Here is a 23,198-nt window from a genome sequence, read left to right on the forward strand (position 1 = left end):
TTATAACCTGAGCCCAGAAAATCTTCATCTCCTTTTTACCAGCAGGAAAATACCAATAACAATAGCAACTAACATGAAAAGACATCTTGCCCTTCAAAATCTATATGACAATATGACATTTGTACAGACCATGTCCAAGGCAGGGCAGCCAGGATGATGAAACTATAAGGATGAGTGGGCTGGGTAAAGATGGGTAAGGAATGATTGCTGTCTTTAAGTAGTTGGAGGACTATCATGTGAAATGAGAACAACTCATTTTTTGACACTGAGGCTTACAAAGTATTCTCTGTACAATAGCTCTGCAAGAAATATCTAGAAATATTATTGCCTCTACTTTACAAATTGGGAAACTGAGGCGGATAGTTTAAGTGAGCTGTTCAAAGTGAAATTTAATTGGTGGAGTCAAGCTTTATATCTAATAGGTCTTTTGACCCTATTTATTCCGCCCCCTCCCCCATTATATCACACTATCCCTGAAAGGGAATAGACTAGCCCTGTTTGGGGCCCAGAAATAGAAGCAAGGGGTAGATGTTACAAAAAGGCAGATTTGGATTCCATTAAAAAAAAAAGACTTCCTAAAAATCAAGTTTCTCAAAAGGAGAATAGGTTAGCTTTGGAGGGGCTCCTCTCTCTGTCACTGGATATGTTTGAAATAGCTTGCCCAGGGTTGTATAACTAATAAGTGAATAAGGAGAGATTTGAATTCAGATGTTCCTGTCCACAAGTTCCATACTGTTTCCACTATATCACATGCTACCAGTCTCACACTTTCCTAGACACTGCAATAGATCTTTGATCTCATCTCATCATGCTTATGCTCAATGCAATAGCTTATGCCCACTTTCTCATCCTGTTATGTGTAACTGTTTGTCCCTGCCATTCTCTAAATCCTTCATCAGATGTCTACCCAAAGTCAGAGAGGCCTCCTTTTAGGTCTTTTAAAATATATTCTGATAGCAGAGTGACAAAGTACTGTCCATCTGTTATTTCTTATTTGCTACATAACTAGAACATTCCTTTTTCTGGCAATTCATGTCCTTGGTGTTGTCTTTTATGTCAATTAATAGGCACAAGACATTGTTGGTAATACCCTGTGGCCCACTTGCATTCATGATATATCTTTCCATTGCCCCGAGGCACTGAGATTTTGATTCTTCTGAGCTTGTGGAAGTCCATGATCTGGGGAATTTAAATTGCAGATGACCCAAAGGGATCACTGTATGACAATCTGAATGATTCTGATTCTTCATTATCAAGGGCAATTAAAGCATAAGCAGAAGAGGACACTCAGATCACCCGAGTATTAGACATTCATTTCATGATTATCAGGATTTTGTCAGCTTACATCCATTTCCAACAACCAGTTCAGTTGAAATTTGGCATAAAAAAGTGATCAATAACTTTTTAATGACAAATAATGTCTCATAAAATTCTTTTTAGACAGATGGTCCGTGGACATTTATTGCTAGAGGTGAGGAAACTAAGGCAGAGCTATACAAATAGATTATATACCCACATGGAAAAATATCTTTTGAATCTTGTGCCTGAATCAGTGGTCTGACTTTCTGGGTGACAGATACCACTGAAAATATTGGGAATCAAAAATCTAGGATTGAATCCTGATTCTACTAAGTAGTTGGTTTCTGATGTTAGATACGTCTCTTTCCCTTTAAGAGTCTATTTTCCAGCCTATTCAATGGGGATAATATTTATCTCATGACAAGTAGTGGGAGGATTAAAAAAATAAAAGAATAATAGTTGATATTTATGTAGCACTTGAAGGTTTGCTAAGCAGTTTACATATTTAAGCTACTGTCTCAGAGAAGCAGGAAAGCGAGTCTCTCATGATCACAGTAAGTGTTGACACAGGTAAGTGTTAGGGGTAAGGGTAGCTTCCAGGTCCTCTTGGTCCAGGTCCTACATTCTGGCAACTGGTCCCCTTTTTTTGTGTTTTAGAATGCCTTGTAAACACAATGAGCTATATAAATAAAAGCTATTATTCTTGTTTTTTTTTTGGTTGTTACTGATACTGTCATCATCATTTATTATTATCATGTTACAGTTACAGTTTGATGCCTCCTTGTAACATGGAAGGGATCTTGGATTTTAAACAGCTCTTCCAGGGGAGAATAATCTCTAGTAGTTCCTACTAAGGTAGGAACTCTTTCATTACAAGTCCAGGATAGACTGTAGGTCTGTCATTTTGGGATTATTTCATCAAGCAAAATTGTGGTTTTTAGAAGATGCCTTTTCTTGCTACAGAAACTCAGGAAGACAATTTACTTGGGCAGAGAAGATCTGTGAGCTATCCTGGGGAGGAGGTACCTAACTAGATTAATTCATGAATTCTTAAAGTAATTATTAATATTTTACATCTCTGGGGGCAGCTGGGTAGCATAGTAGATAGAGCTTCAGTCCTGGAATCAGGGTTCAAATCTGGTCTCTGATACTTCCTGTGTGACCCTGAGCAAGTCACTTAACCCCCATTACCTAGCCCTTGCCACACTCATTTGTCTTACAGTTGATACTAAGATAGAAGGCAAAGGCTTTAAAAAATAATTTAAAAAATTTACATCTCTGAAGAAAAAGGTATTCCATTTTGGAAAACAAACAGTTGGTACACTAAAACTAGTTGCTTTCAAGGGACACTTTTTCCTTACAAAAGAATGAATTGGCAATTCTAATGAGGAGATGTTTTTACCTTTTGGATATTCTCCAATTAATTCAAAGACCAGAATTCCATTCCATTAAAAAATAATGAGCATTCGACTTCATTTTAAAAAATCTTTTTGGGGGGCAGCTGGGTAGCTCAGTGGATTGAGAGCCAGGCCTAGAGACAGGAGGTCCTAGGTTCAAATCCGACCTCAGACACTTCCCAGCTGTGTGACCCTGGGCAAGTCACTTGATCCCCATTGCCTACCCTTACCACTCTTCCACCTATGAGTCAATGCACAGAAGTTAAGGGTTTTAAAAAAAAATCTTTTTATCTACATTCTTGCAGTTGTGTTTATTGTTCTTTTGGTTCTTTTTTAAAACTACATTTGTGCATGTAATTCTTCCTATTTTCTCTGATTTTCTTATTTTTTTTACTAGACAATATTCCATGATAACCCTAATATTACCATTTTGTCTCTTCCTGATTAATGGAATCTACTTTGTTTCCAGAGGTTTGTTACCACAAATATTGATGCTAACAATTAATAGAATAAATTTTGTTTCTTCCCTTAGGCTTCTCATGGCCCATTTTGAGTAGTGAGATCACTAGGTCAAAAGATATGGACCGCACAGTCAGTTTTCTTACATAATTCTGAAATTATATCCAGGATGTTTAGACCAATGAACAGCTCTATCAGTATTTTAGCACTGTGCCTGTCTTTCCACAGTCTTTCTGACACTGAGTATTTCTGGTTTACTTTATTTTTTCATCTTTGTCATTGTGCAAAGATTGAGATGAAAATTGTTATTTTTATTTCTATTTCTTTTCATATTAGTGATTTTTTTCCCAAAAAAGCCATTTACAGCTTGACATTCTTCTTGGGCAAACTGTTTGTACTCATGTTTTCACCTCTTATATGTTGAGGATATCTTGTTTCTTAGGGTTAGTGGGAAGAGTTTGGACCAGGACTGTGATTTGACCGAGTAAGAAATTTCTCAGGGGCCACTGCCAAGCAATTTAGAATCTTAGAAATTTGCTTATAGCTTTGAGAGTTTAAGTGACTTATGTAGGGTCATATAAGTAATCTGGGTCAGAACTCAAATCTGCCACCTCTTATTGTCTCTGAGACTCATTCTTTCAACTTCTCCAACAGCTTCATATACTCTGAAACCATTTTAAGGATCTGTAGGATTATGCCTAAACCAGAAATCTCTCAAATAGTCCATGAGCTCTCTAGTCTATATTAAATTCATTTCTTCTTCTTTCTCTCACACAAAATTGGCTATCACGGAGGACATGAACATCAAACACTGTTTTGTTTTTTGGTGAAAAGATTCCAAGGCAGAGCAGCTAGGTGTCTCAGTGGAAAAGAGAGCCAGGCCTAGAGCTGAGAGGTTCTGGATTCAAATCTGGTCTCGGACACTCTGAGGCTAGTCACTTAACCCCAACTGCTTAGCCCTTACCACTCTTCTGCCTTAGAACCAATACGCAGTATTGATTCTAAGACAGAAGGTAAGGGTTAAAAAAAAAAGACAGTATAGAAGGTAGGAATTAGAGAAGGCTTCAAGGAGAATATGGCAGTTGACCAAGGCTCAGAGGGAAAGAAAAGATATGATGGGAGATAGAGGACATGACATTTTAGGTCACTGATTAATCAAGCCAATGCTCTCTGATATCCAGTCTACTGTAACTGCATAACTGATAGAAATAGGTAATAACTGCAAATAATTTCCTAACAGCGTATTTTAATTTTCTGTTTCTTTCCCCTATTGGCAAATTGACAGTTTTTGCCATCTAAACTTTCGAATGATATGCTTCATTCTATTGAGAAATGGTTTCTATGACTCCTCAGAAATAAAGGTGGCTTTAATTAATATGGATAAAGCACTGTGCAAAGCCATTAAGCACCAAGCATTGTTAATATGGTGGAAACATCCCAGATGATTACACACCCAAAAAACTGTTTCTGCATGCATTTTCAAAAATGCATTATGCATTATAGAATTTGCTAGTCTTGCCCCTGGGGATATAGGCAATTGACTTATAAAAGTATCCTCAGAGAATATCCAAAAAGAGAAAAAAGGTTCCACAGAGACCTGCTAGATAAATTCATTTTCACTCTGAATCACTGTGATGTTCATGTTCTCTCTGCCCTCACACCATTCCAAATTATATTTCCGTGTCTTCATATTGATAAACTAACTAGGCAAATACCTTTCTGAGTAAGAATATTAGAGTTGGGCTACCATGACTTAGACTAAAGCAGAATGACCTTGATGATTCATTCCCAAGTTCTTCTTGTTCTCTGAAGGGAGATACCTTGCCTTCTGACTCTCTAGTCTTCCCTCTCTCCCTCTTGTCTCTCTCCCTCCCTCTTTCTCTCCCCTTGTCTGTCTCTTTCTTTTTCTCTCCCTCTATTTCTCCCCATTAATTTCTCGCTCCCCTAATAACCTACATATATACATATGTATGTATATATATATGTATATATATATATATATATTTTAAATATATATAGTCTGTACTCTTTCTTCTCCAGGATTTGCTCTAGATCTCTTCTACCATGTCCCAGATATTCATTGTGAAGCCTCATTTCAGTCACAGAATTGACACAGTAGAAGTGCCCCCCATCCCTGTGTCTTCTCTGTCTGGTGCATAGATCCTTCCAGAATCTGCTTCTAAGAAGAGCATCCAAGTCAGCTGTATCTCATTCCTCTCCAGACTGAATTCCCAACTTCCTCTAATATGTTTGGCGCCTTTGTCTCTCTTTATCCCTTTTCACCATTCTTTAATAATGGAATGCCTTCCCCTATGAAAGTGTAAGATTCCCGAAGTCAGGAACTGCCTTTCTTTCTCCTTGAATTTGTATTCCCAGTGATTGGCATAGAGTAAGTGCTTAATGAATGATGCTTGATAGACTGATTGTCCTGAAGATATGAGTTAGAGCAACTGACTTGATAAGTTGGGAAAATAGTAGTCAAATCTAAAGCTTCATGAGCAAGTGCAAAGAGAATCACAAAGAGCATCCTGGGAACTTTACTGGTACAAAGACTCTTTATAGTATGTCAGCTCCAGACACTGGAATAACTCAGGAAGACCTATTTATCCACACTAGATTATTTGTGTCTGACTGAGTACTTCAGAAGGGAAAGGGCAACAAAAAATCATTTACAGTAGAAGGTAGTAAAAAGAACTCCTGTTATATGAATGTATAATATCGTCCTTATCCTCCTTAGGAGAAATAATGATGTAATTGATTTCCAGAGTGATATTCTAGCTGAATCATACAGGACCCCTACAATTTGGATCTGGTATGATTGTCTTATACACAAACACATACATACACACACACACATATATCTATATCACATATATCATAATATTATATATTGTGTTATTGACATTGTATATAAAATTATTTCCACTTATTCATACATTCATTTATTCAATAAAAACACTTATTAAAGGACCAACTAGAGGCAAATCTCTTCACTAGGGATTGAAGGAGATAAGAAATGTAGATAAGCAACAATCCATTCCCTTGAATAGCCTGTAATTTTTCAGTAGCAGGTAAGCACTGTTTCTTATGGGGTGGTAATATGCCATTACATTCATGTACCACAATTTGTCTAGCCATTCCCTAATCGATGGACATCTAATCTAGTACAATGCTGGGCTGCCTCTCACACAATTTATAGAAGTCATTTTGAGGGTTTGTGTGATTATACACAAGCTAGAAATCTTCCTGAGAGTTTACATGCTTCCTAGACCTCATTAAATTGCTCTCATCTCTCTCAAGCAAAATTGTCTCTTTATTGTGGTATGGCCTTCAAGCATCTTGCTGTCCATTGCTAGAAAGACACTGAGTTGAAGAGAGAACTGTCCTTTAATACTAGGGAGGGTAAGTGTCGGAAGTTTTTTTTTCCTTCCATCTTAGAATCAACATAGTATTGGGTGCAAGGCAGAAGAGTGGTAAAGGCTAGGCAACTGGGGCTAAGTGACTTGCCCAGGGTCACACCGCTAGGAAGTGTCTGAAGCCAGATTTGAATTCAGGACCTCCTCTCTCTCACCCTGATACTCTAAACACTGAGCCACCTACCTATTCCCATCTGATAGTTTTAAATTTAAAACCACTTCTTGCAATTCTGATAAAGAAAAACAGTAGAAAACATGTTCCAGTATCTGTAAAATTTTCCAGATGTTTCTGTGTATCATTAAAAGGAAAACCAAAATAAAATAAAAAATACATTTTAATTTTTGTTGTTAGAAAAGAAGCTCCTACAGGGGAAAAACATTAATAATTTTTTTCTTGAATTGAGTCACACCTATAATGCTTAGCTTATACTCTGAAAACTTCCTATCTAAGTAGATAATCATATCAAAAAAGGGGCATTGCTCTGAATTTCCCTCAACACAGGGGGAAGGTCCCCATAGTCACATCTCTGTAAAGACTTCAAGGCTATCGTGTGAAAAAACCCAACGGTGAACTGAGGAGTTTTAAATGCACTTTCCCTCTCCTTTCTATTTTATTTTTCTTTGGAATATAACAAATGTCAAATAAGAGGAACATTTTCATATGTCATAGAAGAGGAGGAGAAGGTGAGACTCATTCTTGTGAAGTTGATTCATATTAGAGAAGAGAGAGAAGAAAAAAGAGCACAGATTGTACCTGGTGATCTCTGTATCTGGGAGGAGGCCCATGTGGTAGTGAGGGTAGGGAGAACTGAGAAGGAAGCTTTTGTCACACTCAACTGGGGAATAGTGCCGGGGAGAAGAAGGTTTCTCGCATAGTTTGTTCACAGTGCTGTAAACTGGTTCAGGAGGCCTAGTGACAAAAGGAGAAAAGAACAAGTCTGTATGAACAATGAACATTTTATTGTGGCCACCATCAACACCAAAGTCTTCCTTCAAAGTCATAGCCAAAGTCAGTGTGGTGAGGGGAAGAGAGAGAGGAAGCCTTGTAATCGGGAGGACCATGGCTGATAGTCTGCCTCTGACACATCCTGCCTGGGCAAATCATGTGCAAGTCCCTTAATTTCTCCATGATTCAGGTGACTAACGATGTAAATCAAAGATGAGTTGTTGCTCTGCATTGGCAAGGGGGAGTTTCTATACCAAGAATTCCTTCCATTCATCGAATCACAGGCATGGACAAAATAAAAAAAGAAAATTCCCCAAAGATTCCTTGATATTTTCAGGACAACAGCAGTATTTCTTTTAGAAAATAGGCTCCTCTGTTGGGTAGGTTTAAGCTGATGTAGGGAATGACCATGACATTCCTCTTGCTTATAAGTATATAGGTTTCCCAAAACTGTAAGATCCAAACTGTCTCCATTCCTTTTTTCCCTTCCCCATCTCTGAGATGGCAAGCAATTTGACTTGGGTTATCCAAGTCTGTATGTATGATCATGGCTAAGTGGTGCAGTGGATAGAGTGCTAGGACTCGATTCAGGAGGATCTGAGTTCAAATTTGGCCTCAGATATTTTCCTTGTTGTGTGACTCTGGGCAAATCACTTAACCCTGTTTGCCTCAGTTTCTTTATCTGCCAAATGAACAAGAGAAAGAAATGGCAAAGCACTCCAGTATCTTTGCCAGGAAAACCCCAAGTGGAGTCATGAAGAGTTGGACACAACTGGAAAACAACTGAAAATTACATGATTAGGGAAGAGACTGGAGACCACAAGATACAAAAATCCCTAAGTAATGAAAATGGGCTTGTTTGGACTGGAGAGGTGAGCTATGTGGTAGGATATATGATAGCATTATTCAGCTATGTGAAAGACTGCCATGTGAGAATCAGATTAGATTCATCTGCTTACCCCAAGAAGGCCAAACTATGAACCATAAGTGGAAGCTATAGAGAGGAAGATAGAACTGGCTGAATAAAAATAAACAACTTTCTGAACAATGATAACTGTCCAAAAGTGGAATGGATTGTTTTGGAAGACAGTGGATTTACTTTTCCTGGAGAATTTCAAGTACAAATTTGAAGATCATTTGAGGAGGACATGAAAAGTCAGAGCACTATATCTTTTTATATTTTATTTTTCCAATTATGTATAATAACAATTTTTAACAGGTTTCCCAAAATTGTAAGATGCAAATTGTTTCCATTCCTCTTTTCCCTTCCCCATCTCTGAGATGGCAAGCAACTTGAGTTGGGTTATCCAAGTCTGTATGTATGATCATGCAAAACACATTTCCATATTGGCATGTGACAGATTACACATATCAAACCAACATGTAAAGATAAAAACACAAATAAAAATGAAAAATAGTATGCTTCAATTTGCATTTAAACTCCATAGGTTCCTTTTCTGGAGGTGGATAGGATTTCTTATCATAAGTCCTTCAGAATTGTCTTGGATCTGGATTGAGAGCCAGGCCTAGAGACGGGAGGTCCTAGGTTCAAATCCAGCCTCAGACACTTCCCAGCTGTGTGACCCTGGGCAAGTCACTTGACCCCCATTGCCTACCCTTACCACTCTTCCACCTATGAGTCAATGCACAGAAGTTAAGGGTTTAAAATAAAAAAAAAAGAATTGTCTTGGATCACTGTCTTGCTGAGAGAAGCTAAGTCTTTCATAGATAATCATCATACCATATTGCTGTTACTGTGTATGTTGTTCTCTGGATTCTGCTTATTTCATTCTGCATCAGTTCATATAGGTCTTTCCATGTAGGTCTTTTTATGAAATCCTTCTGCTTATCATTTCTTGTAGCGCAATCATATTCCATCCTACTACTATACCACAAAAATTTCAGTGTGCATTATTGTGCATTTTGCCAAGTGCCTTGGATCCAAATATTAAAAATGACACAGTCTAAGCCCTCAAGGAGCTTATAATCAAACAGCTGGAGGTATTGTTGCATGTACATGTATACACATAGACATGTATGATACAAAGTAGAATGTGAAGGGTACCAAAGAGAGATTCAATGTATTCTAGGAAAATGTAAGGAGAGAGGGATTATATTCAGGTCAGGGAAATAGGGAAGGCTTTGCTTGAATTGTGTCTTTAAAAATATTTTAACAGGCAGATATTAGGGTGGAGTATGTTCAAGGCATGCAAGGTGGCTATGAAGGTGGATGGAAATGGGAATGTACTGATGAGAGCAGAGATCCATGCAGATATTTCTCCAAATCATAGCATATTAGAGTTGGAAATGTTTTTAGAGCTCATCCCAGAGATTCTTAACCTCGGGTATGAGACCTTTTAAAAATTGATAATTGTATTTCAGTATACCTGGTTTCCTTTGGAATACTATGTATTTTATTTTATGTATTTAAAAATATTACTGAGAAAGATTCCACAGTTTTCACTCAACTGTGAAAGAGGTCCAAACTACAAAAAGGTTAAGAACTTCTGAATTCTAAATCAATCACTTCATTTTATAAATGAGGAGTATAAGATCCAGAGAGGGCAAGTGATTTAAGCAAAATCACTTGATGAGTGAGAGATTGAACCAGGATCAGAAGAAGGCTTTTAACGCCTGTACATTACTTTGTCATTTCTCTTATTGAAACTTCAGATTGGTTCATAATGCCCTTTGTAGACAAAACTTAAAACTGTAAGAAGACTATGCTTTGAAGGGCTCCAACCAGTTGGCCAATTAATTAGTATTTATTAAGAACATACTATAGATAGACAGTTAGGTAACACAGTGAATAGAGTGTCAGATTTGGAGTTGGGAGGACCCGAGTTCAAATCTAGACTCATACACTTCCTAGCTATGCGACTCTCATTAACTCCAAACGCCTAGTCCTTGCTTCTCTTCTGTCTTAGATTGATACTAAGATAGAAGGTAGGATTTTTTTTTTGTGGAAACATGCTAGTGATTTTGCAGGTACTGGGGGTTACCAAGAAAGTCCAGGACACAGTCCAGGTAGATATGAATTATTAGAGAAAAGAGAGAGAAATGTCTAAGAATTGATTATTATTCAAAGAAAGGAGAATCAGTTAGGGAATGGAACCTCCCAGAAGTTTATTCAATTCAACAGACTCTTAAGCATTTTGCTCCAAATCACCCAGTTAGTCCTTGGTAAAGGACTGCACCCCAGGCTTTCTGACTCCAAGTCATGCTCTTTCCAAGACAACAGGTTCTGCTCATTAGTAAAAGATAAGGTACAACAAGAAGCTCTGTGACAGGCTTTACTTGTCACTTTCCTGTTTTGGTGGCTGATTCACTATGGCAGGAACCAAATCAAAGACAGTAATAAAAGAGAGAGAAATCCAGTCTTTTTCAAGGAAAGCAGATAACCTCACTCAAGGCCTGGACACTGACCAGATAAACTCGCTGTGCTTCCAGCCTTACAACACTTTACAAGTATGAGCTGCCAAACAAACCAGTCACTATCAGCTAGAACAAAATGAGCCACAGGTTCTTTGCAAACCTCCCTAGCAGCACGGAGAGGCAATTCAGATGGATGGAAGGAGCCCTAGAAGGAGATACCTACTTAATGAAATGGGCCGCCTGAATCTTGGTGAAGGTCTTAAAAACTCATTCTTACAGCATTTCAGGAAGCCAGTTCTCCCTGCCAGTAAGGCTTGTGTTAGTTTTATTAATGTAGCTGGCAACAACAGCCCAAAGGTCAATGAGACCAAGTTTTCCAACCAGAGTAGAGCTGTGGTTGTTCACAGGCATATGATTTGAAAAGATTTCAATTATGTAGTCCCCATCAGAGAAGAGAGAATCAACAGAAGAAGAGAGAGAGAGACAGACAAAGAGACAGAGAGACAGAGACAAAGACAGAGAGAGACAGATATACAGAGAAGGGAAGAGGAGGAGGAATGGAACAGACAGAAAAAAAAGGAAGAAGAGGGAAGGAGGGAGGGCAGTAAAGAAGTTGAGATAGAGAATGGAGCTAATTAATAGCAATTTTTAGAAAAAAATTCACCAGATATATAATGCAGAAAAGGCATGACTTTAATTAGAGCCCTCATCTCCTTCCTTGTCCCTAGTTCAGGGAATTATTGCAGAGTAGGATAGAGGATATAAAAATTAAGGTATCATCCATTCTTTCATTCTTACCACAAGTATCTATGAAGTACCTCATAAGAATCTACCACTGGATGATGTACAAAGATAACTGGGGCACTAAGAGTCCCCACTCTCCAGGAAACTACAGTTTTAAAATTGAGAAAGGGAAATAAGATATGTACAAAAAGAAATATAAAAAAATTAAAATGTTCTGATCATATAAGAGGAATACCAAGAACAGTCACATCTGATGCACTCTTTTGACTCCGCCATACTGTTTCTTTTATATAAATTAATTTTCATTTAAAATAAAAAAAACCTCTTTTTGACATACATGGGCCACTAGAGTAATTCAGGAGGTGAAACATTTTTCTCTGATTCTGATTCTCTCTCCTTTTGCCCTCACTCCTCTCCATCACTCTTTTTTTCCTTCATCCTCTTTCTGCCCTGCTGCCCTTATACCCCATGTCTCTGTCTCTCCCTGTTTTTGTCATTTCTTCCTCTGTCTCAGTCTCTGTTCATTCTCTGTTTCTGGGTCTCTCTGTGTCTCTGTTTCCCCCTCATTCAACCCCCTCGACTCCCCCTGCCAAAAGACAAACACATGCTGCTGAACATCATGAAACTTTCATCTCCTTCCTTTGGAAGGGTTAGAAGGAAACACTATTATTTCATATTCTGCAGATTTAGTAAATTTCCCATTTGGAGCTGACTGCAGTGACTTGGGCTTCAGCTGGTGCCTCCAGTACCTTTGGCAGCAGTGACTGCTGAGTTGTATAACATTTAGGATTTATGACTTGACTCCAATCAATTACTCACTGTCTCTACTCTTATTAATCCAGAGATGTAGCACCTGATATTGCAGCCTCATTTTTGCCTGGCACACAGCTTTTCTTTCCTTCCCAATTGATTTTATTTTACTTATTCCTGCCCCACCACCCCTTATTCCCCAGGACCATAAGCTAAAGAGAACACATATCAAATCCAAACTCTATTTTACAGATTGTGAGGGCACTAGATATCTCTGAGGGGAAAAAAAGGTTTTAAAGATTACCTTGCAAAAGTTCTATTTTTTCAAACATGGGTAATAAACTAACATTAAAGCCCAAAGTGGATAGTTCTTAGTCAAAACGAAAGTTTCCTAAATAGAGAATTGCTCACACTCATACAAGGCATTCCAAGAGTCGTAGTTTATTTTTATGCTATTCAGCTACTTTAAAAATTTTAAATGGCACTAAAATTTTTGGGACACCCTGTATATTGATCAACAAGCATTAGTAATTAGTGTAAGCTATGTGTCCAGCACTCTGTTAGGCAATGGGGATACAAGGCAGAAACTAAGCAATCTTTACAATGAAACAACCAATAAACATTTACTATACACCTACTATGTACCAGGTACTCTGATAAACACCAGGAATCATAAAAAAGGCAAAAAACAGTCTGTGCCTTCAAGAAGCTTTATAATCTAATAGGGGAGCCAGCATACAAATACATACCAAGAAAACCACATACAGGATAAGTAGAAGATTATTAATAGAGGGAAGGCTCTACAATTAAGAGACATTGGGGAAGGCTTCTTTTAGAAGGTGTTTTTTTAAACCCTTACCTTCTGTCTTAGAATCAGTACCATGTTTTAGTTATAAGGGAGGGAGTTTTAAGGGCTAGGCAATGAAGATGAAGTGACTTGCCCAGGGTCACACATCTTAGAAATGTCTGGGACTGCATTTGAACCCAGGACCTCCCATTTCAAGGTCTGGTTCTCAATCCATTGAGCCACCTAGCTTCTTCCCTAGAAGGTAGATTTTAGATGGTTCTTAAAGGAAGGCAGCGAGGTCAGTAATTGGAGCAGAGGAAAGAGAACATTAGAGGCATGCTGGACAGCCAGAGAGAATGCCTGGACCTGAAAACTGTAACATCTTGTTCATGGAATAGTCAAGAGCCATCACTGGATAGAAGAGTTTGTGCTGGGGAGTAAGGCGTAAGAAGAATATAAAGGGAGAAGGGGGATATGTAATGAAAGGCGTTGAATCCAAAACAGAGTATTTGGTATTTGTTCCTGGAGACAATGGGGAGCCACTGGAGTTCATTGAGTAGGGAGTGTGTGTATATGGGTGACATGATCAAAGCTTCTCTTTGGGAAAATCACTTTAGTGGCTAGATGGAGGATGGATTGGAGTGGGCAGAGAGAATCACCAATAGGAGTTGATGAGAGTCTGCACTAGAGATTGTCAAAGGAGAGAAGGAGGTGCATCTGGGAGATGCTGCAAAGGGAAAATCAACAGGATTTGGCAACAATTTGGATATGAGGAGAGGGCGAGAGATAATGAGGAATCCTGGATGACATCTAGGTTTAACCTGAGGGATTATGAGGTTGGTGCTATTCTCTACAGTAATAGACATGGTGGAGGGGCAGGTGAGGGTTTAGGGAGAAAGATAATGAGTTCTCTTTGACATATCTAGTTTAATATGTCTGCTTTTCATCCAGTTCAAGGTATCTGAAAGGCAGCTGGAAATGTGAGATTGGAGGTGTTATGGGGGTAATTTGGGAAAAGGTGTGTGGTATAAGGAATTTGAAAGGAGGATGTTGGAGATTTGCTAAGTGGGTAATCTCGGTTACAGGTAGGCTGGGATTAAAGGAGATTCAGGGTATAATAGGACTGAAGTCAGGAGTATAACACAGAAGGGAAACAGAGATCTTCAGGGAGAAGAGAAATTAAGCTAAACAGACAAACACAGCAGGCTTACAGACTGGGACTTCGACTCAAACACAAGCTGAGGGAAATAGACTAGACTGAAATTAACAAACAGGCTTAGTTAATTTCACAGGAAGGGACTTGTTTTGAAGTAACACCTTCCTTCAAGATGGATGCTCCAGCTTCCCTCTAAGCCCAGAGTATGTTGTTTCTTTCCCTCTTCTTCCCTCTTGATAACTAACAGACAAATTATACTAATAGGGCTGTTGAAACAAAAGGGTTTATTTTCTTTGAAGGATGTTTGTTAGGAAGGTGGATCAAAGGAAAGCCCTATCAGTTGTCTCAGGAACCTCAGGTGGGGGAAGGGAAGCAAAGATGGAGTCTGAGTAAGGACCTGCCTTTAAACTCAGCTTTACAAAGTGCTATTGATATCTAAAGGGAATAAATGATGACTGACTAACTATAACTAATGCTGTCAATTAGGTAACCCTTCACAGATTTAACTCCTCTCTAATTACTCTCCTTATTAACTCCACAGACATATAAGGTAAGGGAGGGAAGGCAGGGATGGTATTAGGAAAGGAAAATATAAAGAGTTTATCTAAAATAATAATTTCTTAAGTAAATATGTCAAAGCTAGGCTAAATTTCAATATTAAAGCTAGGTAATCAAAGCAGCTCGGCTCATTGACAACCTCCCTCCACGGAAGATCCAGCCAACTGCCTTTTCCTCAAGATTCCAAACCTCTAACAGCTTTTGGAACTCAGCCAAAGCTAGAAAAAACTATATCACCCCAATTCTGTATACTACAGAGGTCAGCAAAGAGTGGGGCAGGAGAGGCAGATTTGAGAATCATGAGCATAGAGACAGTAATTAAATCATGAGAGTTGATGAGATCACCAAATGAAATAGTATACAAGAAGAAGGGAAAGGGGTGAGGACAGAACCCTTAGAGCCCCTCTAAGGTTAGAGGGTGTGATCTGGAGAAGGAACCAGGAAGGAAAAAAGAGAAGGTGCAGAAGGATGAGTAATCCAAGGCTGGGGCTTGATTTATTGTATTGTTAGTATGATAAGAGGGTCAGGGATTCAAGAGAGGACAATACAGAGTTGAACTGGTTCACTAAGTATTCAAGATGAGAAGAAGAATCGACAGTGGATATGTAAGGGAAATGGCTTGGGAGAGAATTCAGGTTTGATGAAGAGAAGGTAGAGGGAGTGGTAAAAAGTCAATAGATTATGGTTGAATAAAGGGATTTCAGAAATCTTGGATGTGGTTAAGATGTGGTAGAGGAAGCTCATGGGAGGTTGAGGAAATGAGTAGTGGAGTATCTGAGAATTAATAGGTTTTTTTAATAACCCTTTTCTCTGTCTATAATGTGATAGATACTATGTATTATTTCTAAGGCACTAGAGTGGTAAAGGCTGGGCATTTGGGGATAAGTGATTTGCCCAGGGTTGCATAGCTATGAAGTGTCTAAAGCCATATTTGAACGTAGGACCTCCCATCTCCAAGGCTGGCTCAGCATCCTCAGAGCCACTTGGCTGTTCCTAGAAAATGTATATATATATATATATGTTGAAGTCTACTAGTAAAAGGGCAGGAATTATAGAGGAGAGAAACATTGTAAGCCAAGTATCAAACTAAGGAAGGAAGGGGAATGACTTGGGTGTCCATAGATAACTATTACCAGATTTTGGTTGGGTTACAGATATTAATAGTATGAACCTAAAAAAAAGAGAGGTTACTGAGCAAAGGAGGAAGGAGGACAACCTAGAAGAAGAACCTGTAGATGGAAGGATTAGGAAAGGAAATAATTTAAGATTAAGGGAATTTTGTTGCTTATGGAATAAATATTCCAGAGGACACAGTAGAAGAGATAGGTGGAATTAAGAAGAAACTTTAGTGTGAGAGGGTTTAGAGGGATGGGAATGAAGAATGGAGGGTTTGGGGGTGTGGATGTGGTTTTGGATAATGATCTACAGGGGTTCAGAGTAATTGGGATGTGAAGGCTATGACAAAGTGTAAGAATTTTCATCCCCGAGTAGAGGGCACCTCTCCTTTACTCTCAAGAGACAGGTGCAACAGGTGATAGGAGGCCTGATGCTGAAGCTGAAGTTTACATTCTGTCAAGGAAATAATACATACACATATGTAAAAGAAATATATAGTGCTTTAAGGTTAGCAAAGCACTTATCTCATAGATATAATCTGAGGTATAAAGCATGGTTAGGATCACTTCCATTTTACAGGTGAATCTCTAAAAACTTAAGTAGCTTTTTCTGGAATACACAGCTGGTAAGGACTCAATTTTAGTTACTGAATTCCTCACCATAGATTCAGAACTTTTTCCAATCCTACCACACCAGGTAGGGTTATCCCAGGTGTGGGATAACACATTTTAAAAAGAAATAAATATTAAGCATATTCTTTTATGATTGGGTAGTTTAGCATAATGGGAAAAAATTCTGCTCTCAGGGTCAGAAACTATAAGACTGAGTCTAATATCTTCTATTTCAGTTGTATAATTTGGGGCAAGACATTGAGGGATAATAATATTTCACTACCTCCATTATGAAGTTGTTGTGAGTTAACGACTGTGTAAACTCAACAATGTATTAATAATCCCCTGCTAGGTCTACCAAGTGAAGAAAACAAAAACAAAGTATAAAACCACAAAACACAAATGCTCAGTGGCTCTTACATCTCAAAGTTTATCAGTAAAAAGGATCAATAATTTATGGGAGGCAATATGAAAGAAAAGAATCGGTAATACAAAACAAAGAGTCAGAAATCTGTACATAAATGGCTAAGGAATGGAAAATGAATAAAGCAAGAGAGTTATTTCTTATAGTTTTGTGCTTTTTAAAAAACTAACTCCCAGGACAAATATTTCTTGTGTCTGTAAAATATGTGGAAGAGTAGTTCTCTAAGTCTATATTTGTCTGTGGGGAAGGAGGAAGAATAGAGATCTATTGAAGTTGAATTACAGAATCTCAGAACTAGAAGAAGTCTCAGAGGTCATCTAGTTCAACTGAAATTTCATCATGAATTCTTTTACAATGTTCCAGTAATTGGTTATTTTTTTTAAAAAAAAACCCTTACCTTCCATCTTAGAATCAACACTAAGCATTGGTTCAAAAGCAGGAGAGGTAAGGGCTAGGCAATGGGGGCCAAATGACTTGCCCAGAGTCATACAGCTAGGAAATATCTGAGACCGGATTTTAACTCAGGACCTCCTATTTCTAGGACTTGCTTTCTAGCTATTACATCACTTAGCTGCGATCCCTTCCTTTAAAAAAAATAAAGTTAATTGATTATTTAGGCATCCTTGTAGCAGTCTATTTCACTTTTGGACAGCTCTAATAGGATTTTTTTTTCATATTTGGTACCTAAATCTACCACCAACATTTATCCATTGCTCCTAACAAAAAGAGGCAAAATAGAAATTTGGGGAAGTCACTGAGATTTAGATGAGATAGTTAAATCTCATGACTAAACCTTCTCGAGAAAGTTAACATTTTATTTTTTATTTTTTAAAGATGTATTTTTATTCAAAGATATTTTACTTTCCCAATTATATGCAATAACAATTTTTGGCATACATTTACTGAAATGATAAGATTTAAATTGTCTCCCTCTATCCCTTTCTTCCCTCCTCTCCAAGATGGTAATCAATTTGATCTGGATTATACATGTGTTATCATGCAAAATCCATATTGGTCACTGTTGTAAGAGAATAATAAGAAAAACTCAAAAATAAAACTGTAAATAAATTAATGTGAAAGATAGTATGCTTTGATTTGCATCTGACTCAAACAGTCCTTTCTCTGGAGGTAGATTTCATTCTCTAAGTTCTTCAGAATTGTCCCAGATCACTACACTACTGAGAGTAGAGAAGTCTGAAAGTTAATAATTTATTAAAAAGGAACTGAAAAAATAAAAAGGCACTGAAGTACCATTTTATATTGAAAAAATATTCACATGGAGAAATTCACAATCTAATGGAGCAAATTGTTATGGAGTGCATTTGGATGAGAATCACCAGAGGGATGACTAGAAACAAATCTTGAATGGGCATAAACTACAGACCACCTGGAAAAATGGACAACATTTATTAAGAGTTCAGGAAACATACTGCAAATTTGTCAAGGGTGAATGGAGGAATGGGAAACTCCAATTACATAATAGAATTATTATTATTATTATCATCATCATTATTGTTATTATTTTATTTTTGCCCAAAGTAGAGAAGCTGATAAATCTTGAATTTGGATTACTGATAGTTTCATCCTTTAAAGTGATAGAAATTTAAAATATCACTGCTGTTCTGGTCTTGATTCTGACCAATGAATTGCAACTGATTTATGAAGAAGAAATTGGCAGATCTTTGAATAGAAGTGATCGTTTCATTTTAGGATTCCTTATAGAGAAAGTAAGGGAAGTTTGACACACTTTAGACTTTAGGAAAGAAGATTTCAATGTGTTCAGAGGAATGATTGGTAGGATTCAATAGCATATGATTCTTTGATGCCAGTTGGCTGAATTGGGATAAGTATTCAAGATGAAATTCTAATAACAAACACATACAATGCCAATAAAGAAGAAAAGAAAGAACTGGCAGAAGACCAGTGTGGATGCACAGGGAACTCATTAACTAAGTTAGATTGTAAAGAACAGGCATTGAAAATTGGCAGATATTTGAGGAGGAATACAAAAGACTGGCACATTCCTATAAAAATAGTATTGGGAATATAATGGCTTTAAAATGTCTTTTTTTTAAAAATATTACATTCTAGGCAAGAGGAAGAATAAAGAGACAGAGATGTTACTTAAAGTTAATAGATGATAAGACAATCAATACACATTTATTAATTGCCTACCATGTGTGTTAGGTGTGGTCCTAAAGTTAAAAAACTGTCCCTACCTTCAAAGAACTTACAGTCTAATGGGGGAGATGACATACAAACAAATATCTACATAGCAAGCTCTATACTGGATAAGCAGGAGGTAATTAACAGAAGAGGGAAGGCATTGGAATTAAGAGGGCAGAGGAAGATTTGACTTGAGACTTAAAGGAAGTCATAGAGGTCAGAAATTGGAGCAGAGGAAGGAGAACATTCCAGAAATGCTGGCCAGCCAGAGAGAATGCCAGAACTGAGAGTTGAAGTGTCTTGTTCATGGAACAGCCAGGAGTCATCACTGAATGAGAAGAGTTTGTATTGGGGAATAAGGTGTTAGAAAAATAGAAAGGTAGGAGGGGGTGAGGTTATAAAGGGCTTTGAATGATAAACAGAACACTTGGTATTTGCTCTTTTTTTTTAAACACTTACCTTCTATCTTAGAATCAATAGTGGATATTGGTTCCAAGGCAGAAGAATGGTAAGGGCTAGGCACTGGGGGTTAAGTGAATTGCCCAAGGTCACACAGCTAGGAAGTGTCTGAGACCAGATTTGAACGCAGGACCTTCCATCTCTGGGCCTGGCTCTCAATCCACTGAGCCACCCAGCTGTCCCCTGGTATTTGCTTTTGAAGGTGATAGGAAACCACTGGAATTTATTAAATAGTATGTGTGGAGTTATTGGGAGGAATGAAATGATTAGGCTTTCCTTTTAGGAAAATCACTTTAATGGTTGAATGGAGATGGATTGGAGAAGGGAGAGACTTGAGGCGAGAAGGAACAAGGCAAATAGAATATTGCAATAATCCAAGTGTGAGGTGTTGATCACTTGCACTAGAGTGGCAGTATCAGAAGAGATAAGGGAGCAGTATTCAAGAGCTGCTATAAAAGTGATAATGGACCTTGGCAACAGGTTGGATATGGGGGTGAGAGATGGTGAGGGATCAAGATGACTCCTAGATTGTGAACCTGAATGGGGTTGGTGTTATTCTCCATAGTAATAGGAAAGTTAGGAGGTAGAAAGATTTAGGGGGAAAGACAATGAGTTATATTGCCGACTGAGTTTAAGATGTCTACTGGACATCCAGTTTGAGATGTCTTAAAGGCAGTTGGGGATGTGAGATGAAAGACAATAGAGGTACTGAGGCAAGAAAGATAGATCTGGGAGTCATCATCATAGAGATGGTAATTAAAATCCATGGGAGCTGATGAGGTTATCAAGAGAAATAGTCCAGAAGGAGAAGAGAAGAGGATCTAGGACAGAATTGTGAGTGATATGTAGAGAACTATGTTAAGCTTATTTTAATCTTTTTTTTTCTACCAACAAAAATTATCTTTGTCAAGGAAAGGATAGAATAATAATGATTAAACAGGGCTTGAAGGTCAAAATAGGTGGAAATATTACAAGAGAGTATCGAGTGGTTCTCAATGAGTTAAAGTTACAGTGTCACTGGAGGTACATATAATAATTCTGAGTGAATTAGTGGATGTGAAACAGGTACCGCTGTTACAGATCTTAGAAAAAGGTTATAAGAGATGTTCCATAGGAATAAGGAAAGACAAAAGTTTTCTGAATATACAAAACAGGGAAAAGGATGAAAAACTTTAAGCTATAAGCCAGTGAGTTTGAGTTTGATTTTTTGGCAAATATCAATTAACAATCAATCAGTAAACATTCATTAAGAGCCTATGTGCCATGCCCTGTGCAAGTACAGAATACTGTGAACATAGTATTCAAGGCACAACTTATAATTATTCAGCAACATCTGAATATAGCTTTAATGGACAAAATGGAAGGGTATTAGATAAATGATAATATAGATTTTGCGAAGAAAATCACAGATTGTACTGAATCTCTGACTAGAATTGAACTCATTTTCTTATTTGGGTCATGCTATATGATAGGAATTTGTGTATTTATTCCAATATTATATTCCTAGGGACTAGAATTCTTTAAATACCTTATTCTCTAATTGGGCAATCCTCCTAAGTAAATAGTCCATCCAAGGCCATCTGGCTGCTACAGCAAGTCACACATGAAGCATCTTTAAGAGCTGTTCAATAATGCTACTGCAAATCTCTACCACCCAGAGGCATGGGAACAACTTCCCTCATGTTCAGCATTTTGAGCAGTTTCCTGCAAGAGAAGTAGGACTTGGCTTCTCTACTGAGAATGCAATTGATGAGTTTTAATTGGGATTTGGCTGACTCTCCAAAAGCAACAGAAGCTACCATCACTTCCTATTAGGACACTAAATAAGTATTGCATAGAAAGGGGATTCACAAGCTTATTCCTGAATTGCATCTGAATTGTGGATACAGGAATGAAAGGCCCTGCTAGACCTAGGAATGAGAGTCAAGGTGTTCTCCATGACAAGCTTCCCAAGTTGCTCAGATTGAAATGATGAGTTTCTATAACTCTAATGTGGTATAGCTCAGTTTTAATGGGTGACTGATTCCCCATTGGGAAAGATAGGAAGAAAAAAAATACTGATTATGTTGACATAACTTTTAATTGAGCTAATAAGTCAGTTGTCTGAATATTATGTTATTCACTTACCACTATTTAGTATTTGCTTGGCACATAGTGGTCACTTAATAAATGCCTTTTCAATTGAATTATTTAGTTTGTCTATAAGTGACTTTGCTAACCTATCTGCAGAATTATTTTCATTTCCCTGGATATCTCTGTTGATTTTAGATTATTAAGACCTTTGAGGCATTCAGTACAAGAGAGAGAAAAATTTAGTGAATCTATGTGCTGTAGAGACAGCTAAGGGGTTACTGCATAAAAGGCTGGATTTAGAATCAAGAAGACTTAACTTTGAATTCTCACTCAGTCACCCACTAGCTTTGTGATCTTGAGCAAGTTTTTTAAACCTTCTCAGGCTCAGTTTCTTCATCTGCAATATGGGGATGATAATAGCACGTTCCTCACAGGGGTGTTGTGAGAATCAACTGGGATATTGTAATATTGCTTTGCAAACTCTAAACTTCTCTATAAATGCTATGACTATTATCATTATTATTTGGTGAAAAGATCATTGGACCTGGGATTGAGAAGGGAGATGGGTTCAAATACTGATTCTAATATCCTCTAGTAGGAAGACCTGAATCTCAATTTCTTCGTTTGTAAAGTGAGATACTGGGGATACAAAGAGCAATTTGTCCAAGGGCAAAGATGTAATCTCAGAAAAGAAAGAGTGTTAAGAAAGAAATAACAAAAGGAAAATTCTCCTTGTATCCACTGCTCAAGGATTCCTGTGAACCTTCCTTTGTGTGACTATGTGATTCTGAGTGTATCCATTGAAGCCAGAATCTTGTTTCACCCTCCCTGGCCTCTTTTATGCCCTTTGGTTCCTTCTCCTACTGAGTGTTTATTGCTCTCTCTAATAGAGACCTGTTGGTCCAATGCATTCTGTTTTGCCTCCCAGAAAATAAACTCACCACTTTCCCAGAAGCAGGCAGGTCATACCAAGGCAGTGTTATTAGCAACTTTCTGCAGAGTAGGCGAAACAGAGTATACAATTGTCAGCTTAGATACATCTGCACAGGTTCTGCACAATGGAACATTAGGGGAAGGGAATAAAAGTTTTATATAACGTCTAGTATGTTACAGGCATTGTGCTAAGCACTTTACAATGATCTCATTTTATCTTTACAATAATTGTGCGAATGTAGGTGCTATTATAATTGTCATTTTACAGTAGAGGAAATTGAGTTAATCACAGGTTAACTTTACCCAGGGTCATACAACAAGTAAATGTCCAACATTGCATTTGGCTTCAGGTCTTCCTGACTCTAGCCCCAGGAATCTATTCACTCACATCCATTTCTCTCTTCTTTCTTTCTTTCTCTCTTTCTTTCTTTCTTTCTTTCTTTCTTTCTCTCTTTCTTTCTTTCTTTCTTTCTTTCTTTCTTTCTTTCTTTCTTTCTTTCTTTCTTTCTTTCTTTCTTTCTTTCTTTCT

At 37.7% G+C, this 23,198-nt stretch overlaps 1 protein-coding gene across 1 annotated transcript in view; it reads right to left on the reverse strand.

The window, feature by feature from the left end:
- Positions 1-23,198, reverse strand: part of DLG2 (discs large MAGUK scaffold protein 2) — a 1,542,336-nt gene that overhangs the window by 629,779 nt on the left and 889,359 nt on the right. The window contains exon 10 of the mRNA XM_044668933.1: positions 7,326-7,481. Coding sequence (XP_044524868.1) covers positions 7,326-7,481 — 156 coding nt within the window. The remainder of the gene's footprint in view (positions 1-7,325; positions 7,482-23,198) is intronic.

The sequence above is a fragment of the Gracilinanus agilis genome, chromosome 3 (assembly GCF_016433145.1).
Source record: "Gracilinanus agilis isolate LMUSP501 chromosome 3, AgileGrace, whole genome shotgun sequence".
NCBI classification, from domain to species: domain Eukaryota; kingdom Metazoa; phylum Chordata; class Mammalia; order Didelphimorphia; family Didelphidae; genus Gracilinanus; species Gracilinanus agilis.